General features: G+C 45.1%; 1 protein-coding gene across 1 annotated transcript in view; it reads left to right on the forward strand.

The window, feature by feature from the left end:
• SLC12A8 (solute carrier family 12 member 8) overlaps window positions 1-10,321 on the forward strand; it is a 46,497-nt gene extending 36,176 nt beyond the window's left edge. Inside the window, exons 9-13 of the mRNA XM_005415756.2 lie at window positions 750-1,422; window positions 2,274-2,371; window positions 3,850-3,967; window positions 6,215-6,275; window positions 9,214-10,321. Of these exons, the coding sequence (XP_005415813.1) occupies window positions 750-1,422; window positions 2,274-2,371; window positions 3,850-3,967; window positions 6,215-6,275; window positions 9,214-9,379 (1,116 nt within the window). The 3' untranslated portion in view covers window positions 9,380-10,321. The remainder of the gene's footprint in view (window positions 1-749; window positions 1,423-2,273; window positions 2,372-3,849; window positions 3,968-6,214; window positions 6,276-9,213) is intronic.
• Window positions 10,322-11,027: the final 706 nt, after the last annotated feature.

The raw sequence follows: 11,027 nt of genomic DNA on the forward strand, positions 1-11,027 counted from the left end.
CCCAATCCCAAAGGACACGTGCAGGCAATGTTTCTCCTGCCCTCCTGGGGTTGCTGGGGCTGACTGGCACTCCACCTCCCCACCTGCCCAGCCCCAGTGCTGCTTTCCAGCTGCTGCAGGGGTGGGTGGAAGGAGGGGAGCCCCCCCTGCCCAGCCCCAGTGCTGCTTTCCAGCTGCTGCAGGGGTGGGTGGAAGGAGGGGAACCCCACCTGCCCAGGCTCAGCTCCCCATGGGCTCAGCTTGGCTGCCTGTCAGGGCAGGGCCAGGAGCTGCTGATGTGCAGGTGGCACTGCCTCATGCAGAGCTTTTCCAAGGGCAGCATCAGGGAGCCTTTTGGGTAGGCAGTGATGCAGAGTCCTGTGGAATAATTAGAGATGAACAGTTAACTCTAATTAACATGTTTTATTGCCAGACTTCCCATAAGCCCCACAAATCTCTCTGAAGGTTTATTGCTGCTTTAATGACATTGTTTTACCATGGAGATATGAATGAGAGTGGATGAATTTACCAAAGACAAAGCTTGAATAAGGCTTAGGGATGAAGTGGGAGCTCCACAGCTTTTGGCTTTCAGTCTGTTCTTTAATTTATTAGGCCTGTGAGCCTCTGTTTGCACATGCATGTATTTCATGACTAGGGGGGTACTGCAGACAGCCCAGGTAACCACACACAGCAGCTGAGCAAGTGGGAATCCTCATGGCAAGGTTCATGGTTATTAATTTAAATGTAATTTTGTTTTATTTATGAACTAGAAAGGCCCCAGCAGGACTCCAGTGGCTGCAATTTGCTTAACAAGTCTCATCACCATGGGCTTTGTCTTCATTGGGCAAGTGAATGTTCTTGCTCCCATAGTCACCATCAACTTCATGCTGACATATATTGCTGTGGACTATTCCTATTTCTCACTATCCTTGAGCTACACCATTCAGAAGAAACCTGAGGAGACCCAGATGGGAACTGTGAGACCTGCTCACTCTTCCCAGCCTTTAATTTTCAACAAGCCCCCCAGCCATGCAGCAGATGGGGTAATTCAAAGCAGATCAAATGGCACCTTGCTGGAATTCAAAAAAGACATGGACCAGCTTTTTAAACCATTTTTTAGTGAGCCAAGTACTTGCAAAAGAGAAGGAGCTGAGAATTCAACCCAAAAGGGCAAACAAAAGAAGGCGAGGAAGCCAGCCAAGCAGACATTACAAGACAGCTTTCTCCTGGATCTCCATCACGATGCTCCCCTGGCTCAGAACAGCTGGGATGAGACCACAGAGCCCCATGGGAGGCAGCAGGACATGGATGAGCAGGGTGGTCAGTGGGATGCAGGTCTGGGCTCATCACCCCCTGCGGATGCCCAGCACATACCCAGGAGGATGGAGCAGAGGGAGGAGCCCTGCAGTGAAGTGATGATGCTCCCTGGCCCAGGGGGAGAAGGTAAGGGCTGTAGGAGATGGACATCTCCCTGTTCAGAGGAAATTGTTTATAACCTTGCTCCTCCCAGTGCTTTCCTGAAGGCAGGCATGAAACGAGCTTTATATGGGGCTGTCATTCAGTGATTCATGGCAATAATATCATTTATTCCAGGTGAGGGTAGGGTTCACTGCAATGCATCACAGGAGAAGTTCCAATGCAATTTCCTACAGAAGATTAATCACAGGAAAGCAGGCAGGACTAAATTTACTGCTGGGTTGTTTACAATATACTCATAATTCTTCACAGGCCTGTTGAATGCTGTACATTAAAAAGGGTTTAGGTGTATCTTGGGATTTACTTCATCCTGGTGTGGGGTAGGATAGTTGGAGCCCTATGACTCTGAAACTAAGGCTATCTTAGTGCAGTGGTCCCCACAGCACAGGTGGAGTCTGGAACTCAGCGTCCATAGGTGAAGATCTGAATTTGTTGGTGATGTGGGTATTTGATACAGCACGTGTGCATGGAGTTTGTCATTCCCAGTGCTGTCGTGTTTCATCAGCATTAGTCAGTTAAGCTTCCTAAACCCCTCTGAGGGAGGAAAGTATTATTTGTCTTATTTCACCAATTGTGAAACTGAGGCAGAGATAGACAGATGCGGCCTTCAAATGGACTTAGTAGCAGAGCTGGCAACTTTTTGGTTTTTTCCTTGCACTTCTTTTCAGTTTTCATTTTGGAGGTTTTGGTTTAACTCTGTCATACCCAGCTGTCAGCTAGAATTTTTGCTTTTGTTCCTGGAATCTGGTAATGTAAAGTAGAGAAAAAAAACCCACCACATTATAGCACCTTTCTAATTTTTTTTTCATTTTCTTTAGAATCATCTATAAAGCAACAAAACCCAGAACTGGGAATTCAGCAAATACCAGAAACCTTCTACTCCAGATTTTTCAGTCACTGGATTTCCTTTGCTGGTGTAAGTAATTTTCATTTATTTTGAGCAGTGTTTTGTGATAGTAGAAAACAGAAGGACATTCATCACATACTGCAGTGTAAATACTCCAGTACCTTAAACAATGGCTTTTGATTCTCATATTCCAGGTCACCTGAACTAAATACTCAACGTACCACACATCCAGCAGTTCAAATTCAGGGAAAGCCAATGGCATATTAAATTAAATAACGACAGGAAAAACCCCAAACAAACAAGCTCCAACCCAACTCAAAAGTACAAATTCGAAGTCTGGAGTCTTAGGACTTTAAAGATGCATGGATGCATGCGGAAAAAAAAAGTGTGTCCCTCTTGTGTGTGCCAGTCTGCTTTTTCTTGCTGTGTAATGGACTGAGACACCATCTTCAAAGCTGTGTTGCTTTTATTAATGGGTCAATTTCTGCAAGCTTGGGGTGGGGTTTCATTAGAACTGACTTCCTGATACCAGCAGCCCAGCTATGAAATTCCATCTTTTGAGGCAGGAAAGGAGAACATTCCTACAGCATGTTACTTTAAATAACTTTTAAATAGCGTCTGCCTCAAGTTGCTGAGAAGTTTAAGACACTTAAATTTATCTTGGGAAGATGGATTATTGGGCAGATGACAAGGAAAGGGTCAGATATGCATAATGAATGAGCCATATGGCTTTGCTGCATGGATGAGGATTTCATAGCTGTGCATAAAATGTAACAAACCCACTCAAACAACCCAACAAATCCTGTTGGTTTAATCCTCAGATGGGGTTGGACACCTGCTTTTCAAATTCACCACTGCTGCTGCCAGCAGCCAGCTCCGGGTGAGGGGTCCCACTGGGCACCAGGGGTGGGCTGGGAGTGGTGGCCTCTCTTTGGGATGGCATTTTTAGGAGGTTTTGTGCTGATGCCATCTCTGGGCTCGTCTCTGTTGTGGCTCCCAAGTGCATGTCAGGGCAGAGCCATCAGCTCTGCCTTTGCGGGGGAATTTGCTTATGGAGGTGATGGATGTGCTCACTAAAGCAAACTTGGTTTCCTGTCAATAATCAGGCTTGGGAGGAGGTTTGCAACAGAGCTGGGGTAGGATTGACAATGCAAAATAAAATCACAAGAGCAAAAATTGGACGTGTTTATTCATCCTGACTCCTCTCCCCTCTGCCCCCTCTCTCTCTTCGAGGTTCACTTGTGTCAGTTGGGACCATTTTAGCTCCTTCATCATGTGCTGCCCCAAATCTACTCCAGAGCTGGTGAGCCTCTGGATACTTCTCTAGGAGAAGCCCAGGCAGAGACCCACACTGCCCCTGGGAGTCAGGGTAGCTCACTGGAGCTGCCCCTATGCTGCTGAAGGTGACACTGTTAACCTGTGCTCTCCCTCCTTTTAAGAGTGAGACCAAACGAGGCTCCCTGTAACATGGAAACCCGAGCTTTGAGTGTCCACATGGTCTTACCTCCCAGACTCTGGGGTAACCCCAAACTGTGTCTTTCCAACAGGCAATTGTGTCCCTCATCATAATGTTTGTCATTCAGTGGATCTACACCCTGGTCAGCCTGGGAGCAGCAGTTATCCTGTATTTCTACATCGGCCAAGTCAGCCCAGGACTCCCTCTTGGTGAGTTTTTTTTTCTTTGTATTATTAAACCTGCTTAAAAATTCATTAAACTTTAATTTAACTCAATTAGGAATTGAGACTCTTGTATTTAATACATGGGTGACACAGTGAACGATGACAATTTGTTTCATTGCTATTTTAATACATTTTCTCTCTTAGTCTTTAATTTTCTGTTAGATTCTAACTATAACTAGCATTGTTGTGATGGTTTGAACATGGTGCTTGTTGCTTTATTATATTGTGCTTCAAATGGCAAAACCAGAAACTAAGATTTGATAAGGGGTGGCATTTTGTAAAGGTATCCCAGCAATGAGAAAAATCTGCCATAAATAAGGTTTATTAAACCTAATCAATCTAAACCCACCTGAGAGAAGAAAATGGGAATTATGATGAGTGTCTCATCAAATCTCAGCACTCATAACTGTGGAACAAGAGAGCCTTTTGATTCCAGAGCTAAACACGTTGAATATGTTGGGAACATAATCTAGGAAAACACTTTAGGCAGTGAGCATTAGAGAGATCTGTGCACATGATCAGCTTAAACAAGCTCAAAATTAAACAGTGAAGCACATTCAGCAAGCAGCTCCTGAGAGCCACAGCTCCTTGGCAAGGCCAGTGGGGGGGTTTGCAGTGCTCTGTGTCACTGAAGGGACATGGTGTGGGCATCCTCACCTGCTCATGGATATATCCATCCATCCGTCCGTCCGTCCATCCATCCATCCGTCCGTCCGTCCATCCATCCATCCATCCATCCATCCATCCATCCATCCATCCATCCATCCATCCATCCATCCATCCATCCACATGCAGTGTGTGAGGTGCATAGCTGAGTGCATGCCTGGATGTGCAGGTTTTTGTCCAGGATGATAAAAGTCAAGTATGAATTGTGAGTTCATATGCAATAATCTTGCAATATGCAAGATTATTAGACAGTAGGTAAGTACGTACTAGATTTCAGAAATGCACACGATGAGAAACCAAAAACTAATCACAATCTTCCAAACATTGCTAAATTGTTCTTTTTCTACTCTTGAGTGACTTCCTTTCTATGTATCTGTAGGGGATAGTAGAAAAGAGCTGAGATTGTGGATAATAGTTGCTAATTGGTATCTTTTGAAATATATATAAGTTTAATCAAGTTCTTTATGGCCCCCATATATCAAACAAAACAGAAATAATGTTTTCAGGTGTTGGAGTATTTTTTGCCTTTGTGTACTCACTGTATTATATCTCTGTAATCTGCTTTTGAAATATTTATCAAAGATTACTTTAATAAGAATTTTTCTGTCAGTGTGTAGAGGGTTTTGGAAGCTGATCTGAGAAACAGCAGCACTATTAGACATTTTTTTCTTGATTTCTTTTGCACATGCATTCTCATGCATACAATGAAACAATGCATGGCATTGAAAATGTTAGCAGTGAATGCTCAAAATTCAGCCTGATTTTTACTTGGCTGCAAGGGAATGTTATTTTGTGGTCACAAGGCCCTGATGATCTGAGAGTTTGTTCTTCAAAGGATCAAACAGCCCTTCTGTCTGGAAAGGCTGGGAGACACTGGCCTGAGAGAAGCTCTGGATTAGGGGCTAGATGAAGACCTTGGGAGGAGAAATTCCCTGTGGTTGACACATCCCTTCTTTCTCTTCCTCCCCAGCAGCCTAAGCCAAATCCAGCAGGCACTGACAGGGCTCGGTTCTCCCTGTTCCTCACCAAAAACTTCTCCTGCTGCTTTTGCTTCCAGCTCTGGTACTTCCCTGCCCCTGCAGGAAACTAATTCTACTGAGAAATCAGAAAAGAAATCAGTGTTGGTGTAACAAGCTTAACCAGATCTCTGTGGGGTCAGACAAGAGGAAATGAATGGTGAGACCACAGCCACCCTGGCTGAGGTTGGCTGGATGGCTCTTCCTGTCTCCCTATCCCTGCAGTGGGAATGGTTTTTGCACTCCAGGGAGTGAAAGGCATTGTGGTGGGTGTCTGTGCTTTGCTTGAGCTTTACTGGGGCCTAACAAGCTGTAGGGCTGGGAATGCAGAGCTGTTCTCCACAGGAAATTTGGGTTCATAGCTGGACAGTTGTTTAAAAGCCACAGCATGTAGGAAGACTGCAGGAATGTTCTCACTATCACAAAATCTTTGGGTAATGCAGGCTAATAACAAGCATGCTGGTTTGAGATTTTATGCAAAAATTCAGAGGTGTAATGCTATTATGAGAGAATTAGCAGCATACTGACTTCTTGTGCCTTTTCTCCATAGGAGCAGCAGCAAATTTCAGTTTCTTTGGCTGGATTAAGTCGGTTTTGATCTCTTCATGCAGGTTGGTACCAGTCACTTGGCAGTGACCAACCCACTGCTCGTTGTTCCCATGACCCACTAATGAGCACAGAGCGGGCTGGAAGAATTGACTTGCTTATTACCTTAAGCAGTCTTTCTGCCCCTTCTTGCATACTCAGGGTTATTCTTGCTTAATTGTAAAAAGGCTGTTTGCTTCCCATTAGCCTGGCATATGGTTGGCTATGTATGTGGGGAAGCAGGAGTTTCCTCTGCTTTGTGTGTGGGAATGTCAGCTGATTACTGTATCTTGGTGCCTGAAGCTTTATCCTACCCCAAAAGTCTGTGCTCAAAATCTATGGCTCAGGTTGAACTGGGAAATCTGCAAGGAAATTAAAAATTGGAGACTCCTTCTCTTCCACCCATCATTCACTGAAAGCAAATTCCTCTTGTAGTGATGGAACAGGCACACATGGCAGCTGTGTTCAAGATTCAGAGAGGAATCTGGAGTGGGGGAGCTGTAATAACTTTGGGGCAAATATGATAAACAGGGCCTTTGGTGAAGGAACCATTCAGTATTGAGTTTATATGGGACTGGAGTAGCATTGTCTTGGGGTTTTGATTACCAGAAGACCTTGAGGGTTTTTTTTTTTGGTTGGTTATTAGCTAGTTTTGTTAAACTTATTTGATGCTATTAATTATTAATTCCATCACATTGTGTTTCCTGTAGCAGTTTATGAGCACCTCTGCCTCTGAGCAGTGGGCTTTGAGTTTCTCAGTCTGTTGGGGTTTTTTTTTGCTGGGGTGAGTGAACACCGTAGCGAGGACTGTGCAACATGAGCTGCCATGCATTATATGGGCCAATTTGCTGCCTCCTTCAGAATAAATGAAGGCCCAGGCAATTAAGCACATTGCTCTGTCTTGCCAGGTCCTGTCTCTGCCCAGAGTTCCTATAACATGACCACATGCTTTTGGTGAGCAGAGGTGGTTGGGGAGAGAAGCCAAGGGTGAGGGATCTCTCTGGGGTCCCCATGGTAGGCCTTAGACACAACAGCACTTAGTTTATACCTTAATTTAAACTATTTAACAAAAGATTTTTATGGAATTATGATGCCTTTGCATCTTCTCAACAGCTAGAGGGTTGAAATTTGAAGAGTGGAGGAATCAGCCCAGGCTCCGTAATCAGCATTTGGTGATGGTCCTCCAAGTATAGCAAACTTGAGAGTTCACTGCTCTGAGAGGATGCACGCAGAGGGAGGCGCTGGTCTCAGCCCACTGTAGGCCAGGAGAGCTCAAAGGGTCTCACTCTGGACTGCTGCTTACAGTGTGGCAAGAGAGTTGGCTTTGGTCATAGTAATTTTCCATCCTGGCCACAATTTTTGTCAGTAACTTTCTTTAATGCTCTATAACGAAAAGGTTGTTCCACTTGGGTTGCTACTCATGCAACAAAAATAAGTTTCCAAGGATATTCATTAAAAAGCAGGACTTGCCAGCATTAGCTCCCTGGAGCAGACAGTGTCTTGATAAGCTCAGGAGGAGCTGAGCCCAGGTGCTGTTTGTCAAGGCTGAGCCTAACAAGCATTTCTCAGATCACAGTGCAGCCCGAGGGGCAGGGGGAGTGGGATGCACCACCACATATGTTTTCTGCATATCTCATTCTGAGCAAGGGATTGTCCCCTATCCCCTTGCACAACATCTGCTGGACTGGTGACAGGAGCCCAAGCCAAGGGTGAGGAGTTAAGACAGGAACAGGGTAAGTGGGGCCATGCAGAAATACTGCCAGAATTACTCATGGCACAGTGAGCCAGACCCTGCTCCTTCATAACCTGGGCAGTTCTGTCTGCTTCCACCCCAGGCAGATTTGTGGCTGGTCATTTTAGCTCGGTGCCTCTGTGATGACAGAACAGCATTTTCCTCCCAGCTGTCCTTTGGTGCATCTCAGTTGTGTCTCCTGCTCATTGTCAGAAATCCCTGTGGGAGTCTGGTTGATGTGTGAGGCTTCATGGAGAATGACCACATGTGGAAAGGAGAAACTCTCCCTGCCTCTGATGTGGAGAGGTGCTGTTGTCACAGGGGGATTTTATCTTTGGGTTGCCAGACCAACAAAGCCCTTGGTTCCTTGGTCAGTGCAATCAATGAGCAAAGACCCTGCCAAGAAAGGCTGAGGGGAGATCTGGTGAGTGCCCAAGGCAGAAACTGATCTGGTTTTCTCCTTTCTTGGTTACCTTATCCTAGTGCCAGGATTCCTGCTCTTACTGCCACAAAGACACCTTGGGCTCTGCTTGGGAGTCGGGTCATTTTGAAGCCCATCGATGTCGTGCTGCAAAAAATTGCATTGAAGTAATTTAGAGGTTTTTTCTGAGCCCTGTTTTCCTGAAATCCAGTCAAGATATTTTAATGAATTGGAGAAAAAGAATAAATCCCATTAAACTGCAAGGGAGCTGAAGGCAGCCAAGGGTTCTTGACACCTCTAACGCTCTTAGGTGCTTGATGAGGTCTTAGTCAGTGCTATATTTGTCTTACAGTTTTGATTTAAAAATGCCAATAAGGTTTTCTTAAAATCAGCTTCTGGGATGAAGAGATTGCAGGAAAATCTCCTGTTTTACATAAAAGTTACAAAAATTATTACTTTTTTTTAATTATTCCTGAGGAAACCATAAAAAGGATATTTTTCATTACAAATGGTTTGTGCTCCTTCTTCTCTTGCTTGGTGTGGAAGGTGCTGACATAGTCAATATCCAAAGAGGAAACCCATTTGTTACGAAAAAGTTTATTTTGCAGTGTATATTTGGGGAAAGGGAGAACATTTTCTTTTGTGCCTTCTAAGAAAAATGCTCTCAGGTTAACTCTGTGCCTCCAAGGGGCACCGGGAAGGATTTAGCCTCTTCTGGAATCACCCTGCCTTGCTGGCACAGCCGAGAGCATGGCTGCTAATGGATAACAAACAAGTGGTGATGCAGGCACCTCTGCTTCTCTGCTTGCAGGAGAAGGCCAGCTCCCAAGGAGCAGATCGTGGTGACACCATCCTTTGCAACAGTTGGCATGGAGACCAGGCAGCTCACCGAGGAGAACGCAGACTTCGCCTCACGGGACCGCTACCACCAGTCCTCGCTCATCAGCAGAGAGGAATTTGGGAGCCAGTTCCATTGAAGGACACATACGCACACAAAAAAATCAATCCATTACTTCAAAAAGCATTTAGAAGGGCTAATGGCTGCCACGGGTGCCTTTTGAAATACTTGAATGTACGCACAAAGGATGTGAATTGCTATTTATGTATTTGAGGCTTGTTTGTTTATGCAAGCTACAGCATTGCTGGGCTTCAAACCTTACCCAAACTGAGGGGAGAAAATGGAAATGAAAGGGCCAGTCTGGGAAGTGATGAGTTACTGAAGACAGTATAACCCTTTTAAGGAATTCAATTTTAAGCCCTATTGAGTTCTAAAAAAGGTTGCTGCTCTGGAAGCTTACAACACCCAATTTCAGATGTCCTCTGGGTGACTGGGGACACTCTGCCTGGGAGCAGTGACGTTGGCAGCAGGAGCTGGTGCCCCACTCCCAGCTGTGCCACGGATGGATGCGACCTTCCAGGTCAATTCACTTCTCCTCTAGGCATGAATTTCCCTGCTTGTAATACAGTAATTTTCTACCTCAGCATTTCAATTACCAAGGTCTTAGAAAGTATTTTAAGACATTAGACAATAGGCCAGAATCAGTGGCAAGTACGAGAAGATTATGAAGTATATTCAAAACTGAAATCGCACATTTAACTGCAGTAATGCAGGATAATGACCTCTTCTGTAAAACTGTGAAATTATGTCTTAGAAGCTGTTCATAGTTATTTCCCACATCCTTTTTGATGTGAGAGCTGAGACCTGATGAAATAGCTGGGACCACTTAAAGCATCTCCTGGCTGAAGGGACAGATGGTTCAGAATTGCTTTAGCAAAATAAATTTACCCTCAGCACCACACATCAGTTCTGACATTATGAGGAGGGGGAAATCACTGCCTTTCATTTTGTTTCATCTCTGATAATTTCAGCCTTTAGATTATTTATTTCTCCTTCTGTGCAATAAAAGCCTGAGACACCAGGAACTCCTCTCCATCCTTTCTGTGGGCAATCTCAATGCCTTTGAGCACCATTCCACCATTCCAGTGCTAAGTGCCCTGGTGTTGCTGGGTGGGGGGGAAGGGGGGGTCCCATCCCATGGCCTGACCAGCTGCAGCTTTGGCTCTTTTTTTTACAGAGGGAGGCACAGGAGGCTTTCTGCTGACATGGAGAAAAGAGCCACCTTGGCGCACTGCAGAAAGTGTATGCATTTTTCAAGGTTGCAGGTCTTGGACTAAGTGCTTTTAACTTTAATTATCTCAACAGAGGCAAGAGGAAAGTTGTGTTTGTGTGACCTGCTCTGACCCACCTCAAATCAGTCACTCAGTGTTGGAAACACCTAAGAATTCCTTCCTGCCTGCCTCTTGCTGTTGGTTTCCAAAGAATCCAAATCTGCTGTGTGGATTTTGGGTCCATGTTGAAGGTTCTCCTGGGGCCAGTGGCTCCAGAGAGCCCTCCCTGTGCTTGTAGCATCCTTAACCTTGGCAGATGTCCCTGCTGTGCAAACTTCAAACACTCTTTGGTGCTGCCCCACTGCCGGCCAGCTGCTTGGTGCTGTATTACAGTGGTCCCTTTCCTCCTGAGTCAAGGATTGCTTAGCCCCACGTCTCTGTAGTTTGAACAAAAGAAAACCCCAGAGCATGGCATAAAGAGATTAATAGGCAGAAATTCCTAGATAGCTTCTTTGT

The sequence above is a fragment of the Geospiza fortis genome, unplaced genomic scaffold (genome assembly GCF_000277835.1).
Source record: "Geospiza fortis unplaced genomic scaffold, GeoFor_1.0 scaffold112, whole genome shotgun sequence".
In the NCBI taxonomy this organism is placed as follows: Eukaryota; Metazoa; Chordata; class Aves; order Passeriformes; family Thraupidae; genus Geospiza; species Geospiza fortis.